This window comes from Loxodonta africana, chromosome 12, assembly GCF_030014295.1.
Source record: "Loxodonta africana isolate mLoxAfr1 chromosome 12, mLoxAfr1.hap2, whole genome shotgun sequence".
Lineage (NCBI taxonomy): Eukaryota > Metazoa > Chordata > Mammalia > Proboscidea > Elephantidae > Loxodonta > Loxodonta africana.
In genome coordinates this window covers 86292432-86312674 of record NC_087353.1, presented here as the reverse complement: position 1 = coordinate 86312674, position 20243 = coordinate 86292432, and the positions used below count along the sequence as shown (strand labels likewise).

The window sequence follows — 20243 nt, the reverse complement described above, 5'->3', positions numbered from 1 at the left end:
CCAATAAAACCAACCAAGACACAGTCATTTTCTTTAAGAAAACTTTTTATTGAAGTAAAATACACATACAGAAAAGTGCACACATCATAAGTATACAGCTTGGTGACTTCCCATATGATAAACATGCCCAAGGAACCAGCACCACATTAAGAAACAGAACAGGATCTGCTTGGAGAAACCCCCCTCTTAGCCATTCCCAGTCAGTATCCCCCAAGGGTGACCACTATCCTGCCTTCTCACACCATAATTTTGTCGTTTTCAAACTTCATATAAATGGAAGCTTGTGTCTTCTTTCACTCAGATGTTCATGAGACTTATCCACGTTGCTGGGTGTAAAAACCAAAGCCACTGCCGTCGAGTCGATTCCAACTCATAGCAACCCTATCGGACAGAGTAGAACTGCCCGACAGAGTTTCCACGGTGCGCCTGGCAGATTCAAACTGCCGGTCTCTTGGTTAGCAGCCGTAGCACTTAACCACTACGCCACCAGGGTTTGTTAGGTGTAGCAGGAATCAATCATTCTCATTGCTGTGCCCACGGGTGTGAATAGGCTACAATTCATTTTCCAGTCTCCTGTTGATGGGCATTTGAGTTGTTTCCAATTTGGGGCTATTATGAACAGTGCTATGAACTTTCTAGTACACATCTCTTGGTGTTCATACCTCCGTTGGGCGTTGACGACTTAGGATTGGAACTGCTGGATCATATGGCCAGCTTCACTAGAAAACTGCCTGTTTTCCAAAGTGGCTCTACCAATTTACACCCCCTCAACTCCCCGCCTAAATATGAGTTCCACTTGCTCTGCTTCCTCGCCTACCTTGGTATGGTCTGTCATTTTCATTTTAGTCATTCCGGTGGGTGGAGACCCACTCATACTGGCAGAACCTGGCACATAGTTGGCACTCAGTAGACTGTTGAATGAATGGATGAGCTGGGCAACATAGAATCAGACAACTTGGCGAGGGTGGACACACACATACATAAACACACCCTCACCCAGAATTTCAGGGACGCCCAAGCGCGGGGGACGCACATCCGGACACGGACCCCCGCGCGCATCCCCGGGGCCCACGTGGCCTGAACGCACCGCCTCTGACCGGTCGCGCGCGTCCAGTCGCCCAGCTGCCCCTAACTCTCCCTCTCGGTGGCGGGCAGGGGGCGCTGCGCGTCCGGACGCCCCGAGGGGGCGGGCCCGGGTCGGGGCGGGGCCGGCCGGGCTTCCAAACCTCGGCTCCCGCCGCCCGCGCCGCCGGGCCGCTCCGGGGACGGGCCGGGGCGGGGCGCGGCGGCAGGAAGCGGGGCGGGGATTCGCGGAGGCGTTGGGGAGCGAGGGAGGGCGCGGCCAACTCCCGGAGGGTCGGCAGGCCTGGAGAGCGGCGCCCCTGCTTGGCGCCGAGCCTGAGCCCGCCGGACGGGAGGCGGCCCCGCCACGGGCCCTGCCTCGGTCCCAGCCCCGCCAGCATGGCGGGCCGGACTGTGCGGGCCGAGACCCGGAGCCGGGCCAAGGATGACATCAAGAAGGTGATGGCGACCATCGAGAAGGTCCGGAGATGGTGAGCTCAGCGACAGGGACGCGGATGGGACATAGCAGGGCTACCGCCCCCAAATGCATTTACCCTCCCCATGCCAGCTGTAGCCCCAGGTGTTAGGCGTGTGCCCAGCTGTGCCCCGGATTGACAGGGCTCAGTCTCCCTTGCCCTGGTGATCTCCAGCCGTGCCCTCCCATAGTAGGGCTCCAATTTTTGTGCCCTGCCTCCTAAAGCTGTGACTCCCTCCATCCTAAGTGTGCCCCAGGATCTTCATTGCCGTGGTCCTCACCCAGGCCCAGAGCCATGCCCCCATTTTTGCAGCGCCACAGTCCCAAGCCATACCCTACCTAGACGCACTCTCATCTATGCCCTGAGGTCTGCAGGGCTCTCTTTGGCCCTCTCACTACGCCCTATTAACAAAACTGTCCCTCCCCTCGTGCCCCTCCCCCACCTCTGCAGGTACCCCCAGATGTGTCCAGCTGGGGGGCTTTTCCCCCAAGCCTCTCTGACCCAGCTACCCCCCATCCTCCCACAGGGAGAAGCGCTGGGTGACTGTGGGCGACACTTCCCTTCGTATCTTCAAGTGGGTGCCAGTGGTGGACCCCCAGGAGGAGGTGAGCAAGCCCCCCCCCACCAGACCCTGCATCTGTGCAACCTCAGCCAAGTTCCTGCCCACCCTGGCCTCCACATCTAGTCCCCACTCAGACCTCAAATGCTGCAGTTTAGGCAGATGTCAACAATTATTAGCCACCCCAGCCCCCTTCTTTTTCCCTGCTCCAGAGCCCAGAATTCAGAACCTAACTCAGCATGCACAACCTCTGTCACCTCAGGCAAGGCCTTTTGCTTCTCTCTGCCTCAGTTTCCTTATCTGTACGGGGTGGGAGGATTGCAAGAGCTAACCAGAAAGGCACTTGGGGCCCTGACCCTTACCCCTCTAACCCCTAGGACCGACGACGGGCGGTTGGTGGTGCAGAAAGATCCCGTGGCCGGGAGCGGCGGGGCAGGGTCTCCAGTCCCCGAGGGGGTGGTCCTCTCATCCTGCTCGATCTCAATGGTATGTGGGGATCCTGGGATTTAGGGGGTGAGGGGCATGGAAGAGAGAACTTGGGGCCTCAGGCCCAACCCTTCTGGTTCTTGTTCCCACAGATGAGAACAGCAACCAGAGTTTTCATTCGGAAGGGTCTCTGCAAAAGGGCACCGAGCCCAGCCCTGGGGGCACCCCCCAGCCCAGCCGTCCTGAATCGCCTGCCGGACCCCAAGATGGGGTCCCAGAAGAGGCTCAGCCCCCACAGCTGGGCCAGGAGAGAGGTAGGACCAGGTGCCTCCTGGGAGCCCGCTCCTCTGATGAATCCTGTTCGCTACAAAGCTGAACCCACCAGCTTCCCTGCATGTCTGTTTCTCCTCTTTTGTTGCCTCATCAAGGAGGCTCTTCCTTGGCTTCTGTGGAAAGTTACCACCCTATCTCTAGCTACTGTGTGTCTCATTCCTCTGGCTTCTTAGGGTCTGTAGATCTCTTATCACGATCTGAAATTTCATGTAAATTTAACTTTTTATTAGTATAGTATGTTTCTCCCCCAGTCCCACCTGATACCAGCTTCATGAAAGTTGGGCTCATATCGATCTTGTTCACTAATTGCCTCAGAACACCATGTGACACATAGTAGGTACTCAAGGAACATTCGTTGAGTGATAATCATAAAAGCAATTAACACGGTATTGATAATAGGTAATACATATTGAGTGCTTACTGTGCGCCAGGTATGCTTCTAAGCACTTTACTCGCTTTATCTTTTTTAATCTTCATCACAACCCTATGGGAAGGTGTGTCGTATTACGATCCCCATTTATAGATGACGAAACCGATGCTCAGAGAAGTTACATAAGTTGTCGAAGTCACACAGCAAGCTCCCTCTTCCATATAGCCAGTCGATGCCTGCCTTTCCCTTCCCAGGCTCTGCCTGGCTCTGGCCATCCCATCTTTCATGCACTGCTGGCTCTAGCCTCCTCAGCAGTCACCCCCATCCAGTTGCTTCCACACAACTGCCAGAGTAACTAAACCACAAGCTTGTCAGCTTCCCTGCTTCAAAGCCTTCAGTAGCTCCCCATGGCTTTTGACTCCTCCCCAGCTTGGCATTCAGGGCCCTTCGTGAACTGGCCCCTGGTAACCTCATTGTTCTCCCCCAGCAACCTCATGACATGGGCCTACTTGCTGTGACGAGTATGTGCCATGCACTCTTATGCCTTTGCTAATACAAAAGCACTAATTGATACCCACTGAGTACTTGGTTGTGCTAAGGGCTCTACCTGTATTGTCTCACTGAATCCTCACAACAATCTCATGTGGTAACTACTGTTGTTATCCCCATTTTACAGACAGGGAAACTGAGACTTAGAGAAATTAAGTAGTTTGACCAAGGTCAGAATATGAACCCAGGCACTCCAACCCCAGAAGTTGTGCTCATTAAGCATGAATTCCTTCTGCGAAAAGTGTGCTCCACCTGTTTGCCGGATGAAATCCTACTCACCCTTCAACATCCCACATAAATGTTCCTTCCTCTGTGCTGCCTTCTGGATCGCAGTAACAGTGGGGGCTCCTCCCTCATTCTCCCATACCCTCTGGCTTACGTGGTTGGTGCTTGTTGGTATTTATTTCCCTGACTGGTTTGTGTTACTGCCACAGAGTTGCTGGCTGCTCAGGGAATGTCTGTTAACTTGACCTTCCAGATCCTGGGGGCATAACTACGGGCGGCACCGATGAACCCCCGATGCTGACCAAGGAAGAGCCTGTTCCAGAATTGCTGGAAGCTGAGGTGAGAGAGGCCAGAACACTGTTCTTTTAGGTCTTCGAGGGGTTGGAAGCTTTGGGGTTAGCCAAAGGCTCAGAGGCTGTACTCCTGGGTCCAGAAGGGGAATGTAGACATAGAACACAGGTAAAAGCTTAGAGGCTGGATTCTTGGGACCAAAAAGGAGAGGATATTTTAGCGACGGCCAATGTCTTAAGCTTAATAAAGTCCCCCATAAAGTTCTGATTTTTCCCACAAGGATTATGTTGATGCATTTTTCCGAAATATCAAATATCACATTCTTTCTCCAGAATTTGTCGTTGTTGTTTTTTCTTGTGCCTTACTTAAGCTGCATCTTGGGTACCTGGCTCTGGGCTAGACTCCTGGGTCCGGGAGGGGAGTGGAGTGGAGGCTTTGGAGAAGGCAGAGGCTAGGAGGCTGGACTCCTGGGTTTGGGTGGAGCTCACGCCTGTCCGCCCTTCCTCTCCAGGCCCCTGAAGCTTACCCCGTCTTTGAGCCAGTGCCACCTGTCCCCGAGGCAGCCCAGGGTGACACAGAGGACTCGGAGGGCGCCCCCCCACTCAAGCGCATCTGCCCCAATGCCCCTGACCCCTGAGAAGCCGGCCTGCCTATCCTGCCACCCCAGGGGCCTCTTTGACTTTTTACAAATAAAGACCCTTTTATAATTTTGTGTCATGTTGTTTCCCCGTCAGGGCTGGGGAGGGTCTTTGGTGACAGTTTTGTCACATGCTCCATTTCTCAGATGGGGTCACTGAGACTCTTTGAGAGGACCTTCCTGTAGTCACACCATGAGTCAGATGTGGAGTAGGGGCTTGAGCCAGGACCTTCCTCCCTAACACTTTCCCCACTTTGTCCTGTCCTCCTTACTGCTGACCCTTTTTAACCTTCACCTCTCCTCCTGTGAGAATCCCAGGACCCTCCTTCTCAGCCCTCCCCTGGGCCCAGCAATTATCAAGCTAGGCCCAGGATTCCCATTTCACACACGAGAACACCACGGAGGCCTAGAGGGCAGAACCAGGGACTTCTGGGCCTGGGGTCACCCAACCCATTTATTGGCGTCATCTTGTCCAGATGCTCAGCAAAGAGACTGATGCAAAAGCCCAGTCCCTGCCCTTGGAAAGCCTAAGCATTGTGCCTCCCTGTCTATGCTTAGCTGTCCCTCCACCTGGAACCCCTGCCCCACACTTCTGGTTAATCCTATTAGTTCTCAGTTCAATCACCACTTCCTCTAGGAAGACTTCCCTGATGCCAGGCTCTGTCAGTTTTTCCTTTTTAGAACTCCCGCAATTCCTGTGCTTCCCTCCCTTTATTTGATCATTTGTTAGGCTGTTTTGGGATTGTTGGGAAACCCTGGTGGCATAGTGGTTAAGAGCTATGGCTGCTAACCAAAAGGTTGGCAGTTCAAAACTACCAGGCACTTCTTGGAAACCCTATAGGGCAGCTGTACCCTATCCTATGGGTCACTATCAATTGGAATCGACTTGATGGCAATGGGTTTTGGTTGGTTTTGGGACTGTTGGTTTGTGTGTATCTTGTCTACTAGGCTACGGGCTCCTGAGGGCAGAACTGGGTTCCTAGCCTTACCCAGCACAGCTCCAGGCACAGAGCAATTGTTTGGTGAATGAAGGCTTCCCTGAGGAGGTGGCACATCAGCTGAGCTCTGAGACATGAACCTCAGTGTGGTAGATCTGAAGACAGAAGCCCCTGTTCAAGTCCTGGCTCTGTTATCCACTAGCTGTGTGGCTCTAAGCAATCCATTTCCCCTCTCTGAGCATTAGTTTGTTTATCTATGCAATGGGGACAATACCTAGGCCTTGCCTGCCCCAGTGGTTTATGGGAACCTCTAAATAATATAAGGTTCTCTCATTCTGGGCCTGCAAGAGGGGTCGGAAGTTCAAAATCAGTCTCGCTGGGCTAAGTCAAGATGTCAGCAAGGCTGGTTCCTTCTGGAGGCTGTAGGGGAGAGTGTTTCTTTGCCTTTTCCAGCTTCTACAGGCCACCTGCATTCCTTGGCTCTTGGCCTCTTCTTCCAACTTCAAATCCAGCAGCATAGCACCCTCAGCCTCTCTCTCTTTCCACTTCTGTTGTCACATCACCATCTCTGTCTTTGACCCTCCTGCCTCCCTCTTTAAGGACACTGTGATTACATTAAGCCCACCTGGATAATCCAGGCTAATCTCCCTCTCTCGATATCCTTAATTTAATCGCAAAGTCCTGTTTGCTATGTCTGGTAACATATTCACAGATGGCATGGACTAGGATGTGGGTATCTTCGGAGGACCATGATTCAGCCTACCACGTGCATTTCCACATGCATTTTGCAGCCATTTCCTGGACATGTGGGTTATCTCATTACTCCCCTCAACTACCCCATGAGATGATGAAAGCACTCTGTAAAGTGTCTTGCATGGGTTAATGGTACAGTGTTAAGGCCCAAAATTTAGACTCAGGGTTTGAATCTCAGCATCTCCATTCATTTCCTGTGTGACTTTAAGCAAGTGCTTAACCTCTCTGTGCTTCAGTTTTTCATCTGTAACATGAGTATAGTAGTAGAATCAGCCTGGTGAAACTATTGTGAGAATTAAATGAGCCCTGGTTTGGCACATAGTAAGTGCTCAATAAATGGCAGCTGTTTTTTTTCTATTAGCCCATTTTATAGATGAGGATACTAGGGTGCTACAATAAAGGCCAGAGATCCATGTATCAGTGAGGCTAGGGAGGGAGTTCCTGGCCCTGCATGGGATGTTTATTTCTAAGCAGCCTTGATAAGCTGAGGTTTGAGTCTTTCCAATTTCAGTCCCTGCCTCTCCTGGCCACAGGAAACCCTGGTGCCATAGTGGTTAAGAGCTATAGCTGCTAACCAAAAGGTTGGCAGTTCGAATCTACCAGGCGCTCCGTGGAAACTCTATGGGGCAGTTCTGCTCTGTCCTATAGGGTCACTATGAGTTGGAATCGATTCGATGGCAATGGGTCTGTTTTCTGGCCACAGGCCCCAGATATCTGCTCTGAGCCCAGGGCTGCTCCCACTCTCTCTGTGGCCCATTCTGTATCCTCGTTTAAAAGTCACTTCTTCCACAGCCACACTCTGCTCCCCCCTAGTGCCCACACCCTTTGGAAATTCCTCCAACCCCAGCTCTCGTGCCCTGGCTGGCAGAGCTCCCCCATCCTCCTACCCTCTGTGTCCCAACCATTCTTGATCATTCTCCTCTCCCTGATCCCTTAAATGTCTCTTGTCCTGGCCTAGCTCTTCTCTTTGCAGACACTCTTTCTGCCGGGTCCCACCTGCCCCTTGAGTTAATGCTTCCCCACCTTCTGCCTCCACATTCTGCTCCTGACTTCTAGACTTGAAGAACCAAATGTCTGCTTGACATCTCTGCACAGATATCCTCCAGAGCCTCAGCTTCATCTCCTCCCCCTCCCTGCACTCACCACCCTTTGTACCCATAAATGGCACCCCAGTCCCAGATGTTGGCCAAGATGGGAACACCCAGGAGTCAGAGTCAATTCTTTCCACTTCATCCAACCAACTCCCATGATCGACCACGTCCTCTTGAGTCTCTCTCTTATATAATTCTGTGGTCTTTCCCTTTCTCTAATGCCTAACTGCTTTATTGGGTTTTATAGTTTTACAGTTTTAACACCCTCCTAGTGGGTATCCCTGGTTCACTCTTGCCCATCTTAAATCCATTCTCTAGTTGGCAGCTGGGCGATCTCTCAGAAACCCAAATCTGTCTAGGATGCTGCCCCTGGTTAAGACCTTCCAGTTCTCAATACCTGCAGGATAGAGCCCACACTTTTCCACTCCCACCCTGCTCCTGCACTGCTATCATTTGAACTGCTTATAATCACCGCAAACACTCTGCAGATTCTCACTTACAGGGCATTGCTCATGCTGTTTGCTTAGCCAGCAGTGCTCTTCTGGTTCCCTCTTCAGTTGGCAGATGCCTATTTGTCTTCCAAACCTCAGTTTCCCTGTGGGGTCTACTCTCCTTTCCCTTATGCTTCCCTCTACCCTTCCCTGCCATTTCATGGATCACTACATACTGTCTTGTGGTCTGTGTCCTGTGAACTCCACGAGGGTAGGGGAATTTCTTTCTTCATACTGACATATATTTATTGTATCCCTCTATGTGCTGAGCCCTGGGGATACAGCAGGAACAAAACATGCTTTATCACATATCCATATCCATCCATCCATCCATCAAATCCATCTTATGTTTTTGATACGTTTCAAAGTAAGTTGCAGACATTGGTGTACTTCCCTCTAAACACGTCAGCATGTATATCCTTAACTAGCTCTTTACCTGTTAACGTTGAGTCCATTCCGACTCACAGTGACTCTACAGGACAAAGTAGAACTGCCTCATAGGGTTTCCAAGGAGTGGTTGGTGAATTCGAACTGCTGACCTTTTGGTTAGCAGCCGTAGCTGTTAACCACTGTGCCACCAGGGCTCCCATCCCTTACCTAGAGCCCTATGTTATTTATGGGAAGCCCTGGTGGCGTAGTGGTTAAGTGCTATGGTTGCTAACCAAAGGGTCGGCAGTTCAAATCTGCCAGGTGCTCCTTGGAAACCCTATGGGGCAGTTCTTCTCTGTCCTATAGGATTGCTATGAGTCAGAATCGACTCGATGGCACTGGGTTTGGTTTTTTTTTTTTTTTATATTTATTTACAGTTCTTTTTTTTCCCCCCTTGAGGTAAAATACCCATATACTGAAATGGCACAGGTGTTAACTGTACAGCTCAGTGAGTTGTAACGAATGTGTATATCTGCATAACGCAAACCCCCATCAAAATATAGAACGTCACTGTCACCCCAGAAAATTCCCCCCTGTCCCTTCCTACTCAATCCCTGTCCCAACTCCTCAGAGGCAACCATTGTTCTGATCTTTTTTTAACCGTGGATTAGGTTAGCCTGCTCTAGAGCTTCATATAAATAGAGCCATATAGTATGTACTCCTTTGTGTCTGGCTTCTTTAGCTCAGCATGATGTTTTTGAGAGTCACCTGTGTTGAGTGTATCAGTAGTTTGTTCCTTTTTATTAAGTTGCATTTGATAGACTTAGGTTTAAACAAAATCATTCTGCTGGGTAGAGAATAATGGGTCCAAGTTTTCTCCCTTTCTCTAGTTCCCTGCACAAGCCTGGGGCTCAGAGCCTGGGTGAGTACACCTCAGGAAGATGAACAGCCTTATCCCTGGGACTCTAGAATGGGGAAGTCGGTGGTATCAATCCGGAGAGACAAAACCATATCCGGGGCAGGATGTTGGGTGACCAAGCATCCCAGTTTGCCTGGGACTTTCTTGATTTTAGCACTGAAAGTTCCACATCCTGGGGAACCCCTCAGTCCTGGGCAGACTGGGATGGCTGGTCACTGTAGCAGGATCCCTCCGCAGCACCTGGGGCTCTGGGCCCCTTCCCACCTCAGGCCACACACTCTTCCTTAAACTCCTAGCTGGCCTCTCCTCCCCTGCTCTAAAACCGCCCATGGCTCTCCATGGCGATGCCTGGCAAGCCAAACGATATACTCAGCCTATGGGACTGGTTCCCAAATGCTGCCTTATATTGAAATCACTGAGGCATCTTTAAAAAAATGCTGATGCCTGGCTCCCATCCCCAGACATTTTAATTGGTTTCCGAGTACAACTTGGGGATCACAGGTATGCTAATGCGCTGCAAAGTCGGGAAGCCACTGGCCTTTGGATATGATTTGCTGGGCTCACATGGTGTTGAACAGGTTGCAAACATTTAAAATCAAGTGATTTTTATATAAAAATCTGGACTGCTAGTTATCCTAGATGAAGCCAAAGGTCTGAGACATTGAGTTGGCCTCCCAGTGTGGTGATCGTGAGGGGGTGGAGCACTGGCTGTCCCTGGAGTTTGAGCACGTGCTCTTTTTTCAGCCTCCGCCACTCCCTTACTCTTCTCGTTTCTTCACTGCATGGCCTGCAGGCTAATTCCAAGCCACTTGGCCAGTCATTTGAGGCCTTCCATGCTCTGACCTCCTACTCAGCCCGTCACTTCTTGCCCTCCAGGCATATGGGCCTCATGGTGCTCTTTCACACCTGCCTTTTGCCCATGCAATTCTCCCACTAAGCACCCTACCGTGGCAGACAAAGCAGCCCTGCTCAATTTGGTCCTTGCCTACTTCTCTTGCTCCTCTTCCCTGCACTTTCTACCATCTAACACACAGAACTCTTTCACTTTTTGAAGCTGGCCAGGCTGTTTCCTTCCTCAGCACTTGCTGCTCTCTCTGCCTGGAAAGCTCTTCCCTTCCTGTCTCTTCCGGGCTTACACTTACTTATCTTCCAGGCCTTGGCTTAGATCTCACCTCCTCTAGGAGGATTCAAACTAGGTCAGCTCCCTGGTTAGTCACTGTACTTCCCCTTTTGTTTGATATCTCACTTCCCCTGCTAGAACAAGGTCACATCTGTCTTATTTATCGCTGTCCTCCTAGGGCCTGGTCAATGGTAGCTGCTCATTAATAAATGAATAAAAGAACAAAAAGCAAGTATGTCCCCCTTTCTCTGCTGGCAAAATTCTAATCCTTTTCTGGTTACATTTCTACTAAAACATTCCACTCTCTGTTCTCCCAGAGACCCAGAGTGTCACTGAGGTCAGGTGGTCAGTGGAGTTTTAGCTCAGATCTGTCTACAGTGGGCCCAGAACTCATCCTGTGGTTATTTACCCAGTTCTGGTATGCATAATTGGAATAGGCATACTCAACAACTGTAGGAGTCCTCACATAGGTTGACTGGGTCTCCCTCCACGTAGCTGTCAAGGCAGGGCTGTGTCTGGTTTGTGACTCCAGAGCCCCATATAGGGCAGGCACAAGGGCAGAGCACAGTAACTTACTTTCCCTTCTGTTACATTTGCCTACTGATTTTCAGTTTGTAGTGGCTTTTCTGCCCATCCTCTCCTTTGTTCCTCTAGTTAGCCCTGGGAGGCAGCTGCAGTGTAGTGGAGGGAAAAGATGAAGCATAGGAATGGAGGTATTTGGGATTCAAACTGATTTGTACTAACTGTGATCTTGGGCAAGATACTTTCCTTGTCTAGATTTCAGTTGCCTCATCTGAAAAATGGAGCCAATAATCTTTTCCTCATCTTTGGGGTCATCCATCTTTGACCCACATCAAGAACAGCATAAACCATGTGTAGAGCAAGCCCCTGAGAAGCTGTACGTAAACCAAATTTTGTAAAGCATTTTAATCTTTGAAATCACAGTAGTATTGCATGCACTCTAGGAAATTGAGGAAATGTGGTGCCAAAGAGAAGAAAGTAAAATTACTTTTACTGTAATCTGAGATAACCTCAGTTGAAGTTTTTATGTATATATTTTAAGATCTGGTTAGGGAGCCAGAGAGAGGTGGTTGCAGTAAATGCAAATAGCCCCAAATGGGGCGCCTAGGTTCTGGTTCAGCTGCGATGTGACTTCAGTTCCCTTCTCTGTAGGCAGGGACCCACAAGGCGCTGCTTCCCTCACAGCCTTTTGTGAAGATCCAGGGAAACAAAAGAGGGCAACGTGCCTCCGTAACTGCTAGGCGAAACACGGTGAGAGCACGGTGAAAGCGCATCGCGGCTGTCAGGAGGGTTAAGGCCACCGAGCGTCGCACTCTGGCTTCCTAGAGAGGCCAAGGGCCGACTTCCGGCGCGGGGCCAGTGTGCGCCGCCGGGTAAGGAAGTCCTGGCTCCCGCAGCCCGCGCACCCGGGGACCGTGGGTGACCATGCTGCGCGCTGACTCTCAGTTCCTTTTTATGTGCAGCCAGGTGTGTGTGGGTGGAGGACCGCATCGCTAAGCCTCTTCCTGCCCAGCCGTGGGATACCCAGGTCATCTAGGCCAGGCCCCTGCCGGCGTCTCCTCCCGGGAGTTCTGTACTAGCCATTTTGATCGGGTGCAGCATCGTATCCCGTTTTGGGCCTCGAATTCTCAGACTGTAAAATGGATGTGAGGATCTTGGGGCTAACCGAGGACTGGCAGCTTCTTCGGATCACTTACACCGTGGACTTCACTGTATCCCTATTATACAGTCAAGGAAACTGAGACCCCCCAAAGAGGAAAATTACTTTGGAATAGCAAAGGTAGGCTTTCCCACCAGCTTCACCTAGTTAGGGCAGAGGCACAGTTCAAAGTCACGTTTGAACTTTGATATATTTGCTACTTATGATAGCACTCCTGCTGCAGGAGTCTAAGGCCGTTTTAGATAACCTCCACTAGGAAAAACTTAGGATCCCCGGTGGTGCAATGGTTAAGAACTAGACTGTAACTGAAAGGTCGGTAATTTGAACCCACCAGCAGCTTTGCTGGAGAAAAGACCTGGCGATCTCCTCTGGTAAGTGGGGCAGTTTTACTGTCACATGGGGTCGCTATGAGTAGGAATCAATTGGACAGCATACAACAACATTAAGAGCTTACTGTGTGTCAGTTCCCTTACATGTCTTATCTCCTCTCATCTTTACTACAACCCTGTGAAGTGCTGCTGTTATCCTCATTTTACAGATAAGAAAACTGAGGCTCAAAGAGGTTCTCCAGAGTATAGAAGCAGGTCTGGCTAAATGTTGCTGTTGTTAGGTGTCCTCTAGTTGGTTCGGACTCATAGTGACTATGTAGAACAGAACAAAACACTGCCTCGTCCTGTGCCATTGTTGCTGTGCTTGAGCCCATTGTTGCAGCCACTGTCAGTCCATCTCATTCAGAGTCCTCTTTTTTTCCTGATCCTCTACTTTACCAAGCATGGTGTCCTCCTCCAGAGGCTGGTCGCTCCTGATAACATGTTCAAAGTACATAAGATGAAGTCTGGCCAAACTTGCTTCTAAGGAGCATTCTGGCTGTACTTCTTCCAAGACAGATTTATTCGTTCTTCTGGCAGTCCGTAGTAAATTCAGTATTCTTCACCAACACCATAATCCAAAGGCATCAATTCTTCAGTCTTCTCTGTTCATTGTCCAGCTTTCACATGCATATGAGGTGACTGAAAATGTCATGGCATGAGTCAGGCACACCTTAGTTCTCAAAAGGGACATCTTTGCTTTTCAACACTTTAAAGAGGTCTTTTGCAGCAGATTTCCTCAGTGCACTATGTCCTTGGATTTCTTGACTGCTGCTTCCATGGGCATCAGTTATGAATCCAAGTAAAATAAATCGTTGACAACTCAGTATCATGATGTTACTTACAGGTCTAGTTGTGAGAATTTTTTTCTTTACGTTGAAGTATAATCCATACTGAAGCGTGTAGTCTTGGATCTTCATCAGTAAGTGCTTCAAGTTCTCTTCGCTTTCAGCAAGCAAGGTTGTATCATCTGCATATTACAGGTTGTTAATGAGTCTTCGTCCAATCCTGAGATCGAGTTCTTCTTCACATAATCCAGTTTCTCAGATTATTTGCTCAGCCTACAGATTAAATAAGTATGGTGAAAAGATACCACCTTCACGCGTACCTTTCCTGATTTTAAACCACACAGTATCCCCTTGTGTTCTAATGACTGCCTCTTGGTCTATGTACAGGTTCCACATGAGTACAATTAAGTGTTTTGGAATTCCCATTTTTCACAGTGTTATCCATAATTTGTTATGATCCACACAGTGAAATGCCTGTGGCTATGTTGGAGGGATATAAGCCCAGGTTTGTCTGAGCCTGACTGGAAAATCTATTGGTTTTTTTTTTTAATTAGCTAACATTGAGTGTTTACTGTTGTCTGCCATTGAGTTGATTCTGACTCTTAGCAACCCCGTATGTCACTGTAGAACTGCCCTGTATGGGGTGGATCACCTTTCTTTTCTCTTGTGGAGCACGGAGGCTGGAGCAGCTGGTGGGTTCCAACTACAGACCTTTCTGTCAGAGCACTTAACGATTGCGCCACCTGGGCTCCTTTCAAGTAATGCGTACTACTGAATCCTTTACAAAAGGGGGAGAAGCTTAGCACTATGACGTGATGGTGAATTCATAGACCTAACTGAGTTAAATCATAAAGGTCCTGGTTCAGGTGTCTTTGAATCCCTTTAATTACCTCAAGGAGAAAGAATTGGATTTAATGCCTTTCATATATGTGTATATATACATATATATATTCACCTTTATTGAAATATAATTCATGCACCCTACTTAAAATTCACCCACTTAAAGGGTACAATTCAGTGGTTTTTAGCATATCCAGAGTTGTGCGGCCATCATAACTATCAATTTCTGAGGATTCTCGTCACCCCAAAAAGAAACTTTATCAATTAGCAGTTACTTCTCATCTCCTCCAGCCCTAGGCAACCACTGATCTATTCCTTGTCTCTATAGATTGGCTTGTTCTCTACATTTCATGTAAGCCTTTTGTGGCTGGGATAAGTTTTTTTAAAGAAAGTCTTGGCCTTAAGCTCAGAGCTTTGACCTCTGACCATAGCCAGCTAGAACTGAATAGCATTGTTTTGATTTTGTTGTTGTATTTATTTTTATCATTTTAGGGTGATAGCCATTTCCGGTTTATGGTAGTGATATCAAGTTTCCTTTTTGAATAAATTCATTTCTGTAAAAAAAAGTTCCTATTTTTAGAGGAGAAGACTAAGTAAACAATAATATAGGTGGAGTCTGTGAGTGGTGCAAACAGTTAATGGGCTTAGCTGCTAACTAAAAAGGTTGAAGATTCACGTCCACCCAGAGGCGCCTCAGAAGACAGGCCTGACAATCTACTGGCCACTGAAAATTCTATGGAGAACTGTTCTGCTCTGACACACCTGGGGTTGCCATGAGTCAGAATCGACTTGATGGCAACTAGTTAGACAGTATACGTGGTACACAAATGTGTCAGATTGGGTAGGCTGTTTCCCTGGCCTGGGGCCATCACCCTGAGTTACTACTGTATGTCAGCCTTGGGCTAGGTATATATACAAACAATCTTTCTGTTCCTTGCTATAGCCCAGCAAAGAGGTATTCTGTCCAGTGTACAGACAAGCAAACTGAGGTTTAGGAAGGTAAAGTGACTCTCCCAGGCTCACACAACTAGTGGAGAAACACAGATTGCAACATGGATGCCCTTCCTGAGTCCACAGCCCCCCAGTGACCTTCAGAATTGAGAGCCATATAAGTCAGTTACTGGCAGATGGTGACTGGCTGTGGTACTCAAGCAAGTCTCTGAACACACTCTAGCTCCATTTTCTTATCTGCAAAATCTGTTTGTTCCCAACTTCCCACTGGAAGCACACTTTTTTAAAAAATTATTTAAATTTAAAATTTTTTAAATGGCAATCTCAAAATAAAACTTAAGGACCACTGTGACGAGAGTGTTCTTATAAAGAAAGGAGCCTCACTCCTTTTTGGGGAGTCATGAAGCTCCATTTCTAAGGCCTGTTCTAAGGGACCATTTTCTAGAGCAGCAACTGGGCTGAGGGGCGCGGAGTTTGTGAGAAGGGAGATGGGGGATCCTTGAGCCCCGTTGGGAGCATGAACATGATGGTAACAATGGCTTCCATTTACCGGGCCTTCTAACGTGCCAGGCACTCAACTACGGAAGCGGTGTATGTGTGGGTGTCTCTGTGTGTACACATACATACTCTGGAGGTCATGCTTTTGTCCACTGTCCTGCTCTACCTCTGGATTTTTAGAGGGGACCTTTATTAGCGATCATTTCATTCTGCTTTCTAATTTAGGTATGAGGGACCATTTCTTTGTTTAATTGTTCAACAATCATGGAGGTACTGTTCTATGCTAAGCCCCATGCTAAACTCTTAGAAAAGACAGAAAAGACCAATTCAAGGTGTTGGCAGTGGCAATCTCTAAATGCTAGGAATACACTGTTACTTTGTTTTTGCTTATTTGTATTTCCTAACTTTCTACAATGTTTTTATGATAAAAGGCTTTTCCCTGTCCTCAAAAGTATGTCTCTTGTTTATACAGTGCTCTTTCTCCAACTTAATTACGTGTCTCAAAACCCCCACGGTGGGAGAAATATCAGGTAAGGAAGTCAAGACCTTGCACCGGAAAAGTAGCCCCCTAATTCAAATGACAGCCACATCTATAGTCCCTTCTAAGTGAAGGAATCAAATGTCATGACACCTCACTCTCCTCCCCCCACAAATCTCTCATCGGCTCAGGAACTGGGATGTCAACCCAACTCTGCATAGCACTGATTCTCAGCAGGGCAGTACTGGATCTGAGTGTTTCGGAAGCTGATGGGGCTGGTTTTGGTTGTCACAATTTCTTAGAATGGTACTGGCACATACTTAGTGGGGCCCAAGGAGTCTAATCACCCTGTGATTCGCAGGGTAGCCCACACAATAAATGTCCTATGAATGCCAGTGACCTCTGTAAGTTGGCCTGGTGGCCTCTGAGGTGTCTGGGCCTAACTAGAACATCCCTACAGGTAGTGATTGAACTGACCTGGCTGATAAGATCCAGTCTTTTGGGAGTCTGAAAGCCAGGCCCAGAAAAGGTGAACTAAAGCTGAGGGGACCAAGAGGGGAATGTGGTGGGGCCACTTCCCAGGGAGTGCATATGATGTTTCTACAAAGCAGTGATGTGCTAGGGCTTCCATGCTTTCTATGGATCTCAAAGGGCTTGAGCAATGGCCCAGGTCTGTGTGAGGCTCCACCATGGACACTCATCAGCCAAGAGGGCTTTATAAACCTTTGAAAAATCCTATAAAGGTTTTTCCTTTTACTAAGTCATTGAATAGGCAATAAATGATATTTTAAATAATTTGAAACTACTTACTCTATTAATGGGTATTCTACATAGCCTTCCTTACTTTCACATACCCTTCCTTGGTTTAAGGATTCATTCTTTTGAAGAGTTATCCTGGGACAGGTAGTGTGTCTTCTAAGAGGGATATTCTTCTATGGAACGTTCACTGCCTTTTTAATTTTACAGCTTTAAGTCCTTAGGTCCTGACAAGGAATGACTTAAGATTTGTGTAGACTTGGTCTGAAATTCTCACAGTTGCCTAAAAGTTGAGTAGAAAGGAGTAAATGTATATATGTAAGAGCTCTATGGAGGTAGAATTTGTGATTAGGGAGGAATTATAACCCTGCACAGTGCCTGGCTTTTTTTTTTTTTTTTTTTTACAGTTCCTGGCTAAATGTTTTGTTCAATTCATAAATGTCAGGAAAAATAATTAAGGTAAAGGGTCTGAGAGGGCAAGCAGTGGGCCCAGAGTCACACGGCAAGTTGGTGGCATGCTGGAACTACAACTCTGGTCCCTTGTGCTCAAGCTCAGTGCTTTTCCACCTAGTCTCTCCATGATTCAAAAAGCCATGGTCCGTGAGAAAACTGCAAATTAGTTTAAAAGTGGGAAGTGGAAGCTGAGAAGAGAGGGGAGGTGAAGCTGAGTTCCTAATAGGAAGGCAAATTTTAAAGATCTTTTTTTGTTATGACTGGTTTTCTGTTGCTGCTGGAACAAATTAACGTGGATTTAGTGGCTGAAAACAAACCAGGTTATCATGTGATAGTCTACAGGCCAGATATCCAACATGGGTCTGTCTCACTTGAGCTAAAAATTAAGATGTTGGCACCCAGAGGTCCCTGGAAGAAAGGCCTGGCGATCCACTTTCAAAAAATCAGCCACTGAAAATCCTATGGAGCACAGTTCTCTAATACACATGCGGTCGCCATGAGTTGGAATTGACTCCAAGGTAACTGGTTTTTCTGGTTGTGTAAGTAAACTCCTCTTTCTGGATGCCTGCAAATTGTTTTTTCTATTTTTGGAATTCAGGAATTTCATCAAGATATGCTTATCTTTAGTCAAGAACCCTGCCTGAGACTGAGTGAGTTCTTCTCATATGCAGACTCACATTTTCTCTCCATGTGTTCCTTTTCGGGACTCTTGTTGTTGAATTTACATATAACAGTTTCTCTACCCTTGTACTTTTAGTGGGTTGTATGATTTCTTCCCCTTATCTCTGAGTCTCTCAGTGTCTGTGCCAATTACCAAATGTGTCTATTTCAATTACACGTCACGAACAGGGGACATAACCACAGTCTGGGTCTGTGAACCAGCTGGACTCCCTGAGTTGGCCTGAAGCTAAGACTCCATCTATGGCCTGACTACCACAACCTTCCATTGGATTGGTGCGCCATAAGTGGCATTTCTGGGTCCTCAGGAATAGGTGTCAATTCAGAGCCAATCCAGTAATCCCTGAAAGGTCAAGGTATTTCCTTTTCCCTAATGTAGAGACATCCTTATAAGTGGCCACAAGTCCCTTTGGGGGAAAGCTTGAAGGAAGGTCTACAACCCGTACTTGTGGCAGTGGTGCAGGGTCTGTCCTCAAGGGGACTCAGCATCCCCTTCAATCAAGGGGCTCTGGATCAGTGATTGACCTAGGTTTAGGAACTGAGTGAGAGGCTGTGACTCTCCATTGTGGCAAGTCAGGATTCTGGCTACCAGATCTAGAGCTTCTCCTGTTATGTAGATCAAGCAGGAGAGAAGGACTTCTGGAATGGGGGTTTAAGGACCTCCAGAAGTCCATTCCATAAAAGCAATGAGAACACTGGCAAAATTGTCAAAATTAACTTTTTAGAACTCTGGAAATTAACGAAAGGCTTGCAACAATCCAAGGATTGTATATTCAAGAGAAAATAGCTATATCTGAGTAAGAACAGTGAACTCTGTAGTGCCTGACCTTGATCTATTCCTATCCCCCTACTCGCCAGGTCTGCAATAACCTCCAAAACCAAAAGCTTTACAACAATGGGCGCTGTGAAGATCAGTGGGCTAGCAGTCACGGGAGGGAGCAGAACAGGTTGAAGCTCCACAAAAGCACCAGCCACAGAGAAGTATTACGATGTGACCTGTCTGGTAGCTCCCTGAAAAGCTTCATTTTCAGGGTTTGTTTTTATTTGACCTGACTGAGAGCTCTCTCTCTGCAAGCAGTCGTACCCCTAGGGCATTGGTAGAAAACAATTAGTGGCAATTGTTTAACCTAGCAGCTGCCTAAGGTGGTGATACCAGTTGGACTAATAAGAGGCTTAAAAGGAAAAACTGAGGAATAAGATATCCATAACACCCAAAGCTATGGAGTCCATTTCAACTTATAACGATCCTAGAGGACAGAGCAGAACTCCCTTATAGGGTTTCCAAGGCTGTAAATCTTTACAGAAGCAGACTGCCACATCTTTCTCCCATGGAGAGGCTGGTGGGTTCAAACTGCCGACCTTTCAGTCAGCAGCCGAGCAATTAACAGTTGCACCACCATGGCTCCAATATATCCATCGGGGGCTTTTAAAAGCTCCGACATATTCCTGGGAATCCAGAAGGTCTTAAGCATGTGCAGACCTGTGTACATGCCCAGGAAAGCCACCAGGATTTCTGGAAAGACATGAGGAGGCCCAGATCTCTTCACTCTGGCTGACTTTGAGGCTCTGCACAAGCAGGAAGTAAAGGCTAAGGCACTGTTGCAAACTGCCTGCTGGAGCACTGAAAACATGCCCCAAACACACACAAACACAGCCCCCCAGAAAAGTCTGGGAGACTTATTGGCTCAAGATAGTTAAGGAAATCTCTGATATTCATTTAGCTGATGTCATCTGGTATTGTTAGGTGCCGTTGAGTCAGTTCCGACTCATAACGACCCTGCGCACAACAGAACAAAACACTGCCCCGTCCTTCGCCATCCTCCCAATTGTTGCTATGCTTGAGCCAATTGTTGCAGCCACTGTGTCAGTTCATCTTGTTGAGGGTCTTCCTCTGTTTTGCTGACCCTCTACTCTACGAAGCATGATGTCCTTCTCTAAGGACTGATCCCTACTGATGACATGTCCAAAGCATGTGAGATGTAGTCTTGCCATCCTTGCTTCTAAGGAGCATTCCAGTTGTACTTCTTCTACGACAGATTTGTTCATTCTTTTGGAAGTCCATGGTATATTCAATATTCTTTGCCAGCACCACAATTCAAAGGCATCAATTCTTCTTCAGTCTTCCTTATTCATTGTCCAGCTT

The 20243-nt window shown here is 47.9% G+C and overlaps 1 protein-coding gene across 6 annotated transcripts in view; it reads left to right on the top strand.

The window, feature by feature from the left end:
• Positions 1-1345: 1345 nt before the first annotated feature.
• The window catches only part of BCL7C (BAF chromatin remodeling complex subunit BCL7C), a 99466-nt gene continuing 80568 nt past the window's right edge, over positions 1346-20243 (top strand). The window contains exons 1-7 of one of the 6 annotated variants that reach the window (XR_010323522.1): positions 1351-1553; positions 2065-2143; positions 2475-2583; positions 2676-2837; positions 4254-4339; positions 11783-11881; positions 12094-12410. Coding sequence is in view for 3 of the 6 variants with exons in the window: in XM_064294900.1 (XP_064150970.1) it covers positions 1462-1553; positions 2065-2143; positions 2475-2583; positions 2676-2837; positions 4254-4339; positions 11783-11881; positions 12094-12210 (744 nt within the window). In the remaining 3 variants the exon portion in view is untranslated. Of the gene's footprint in view, positions 1554-2064; positions 2144-2474; positions 2584-2675; positions 2838-4253; positions 4340-4802; positions 4999-11782; positions 11882-12093; positions 17351-20243 lie in introns of those variants that run through there. The other 5 variants (XM_064294900.1, XR_010323520.1, XM_064294899.1 and 2 more) reach the window with 5 other exon arrangements.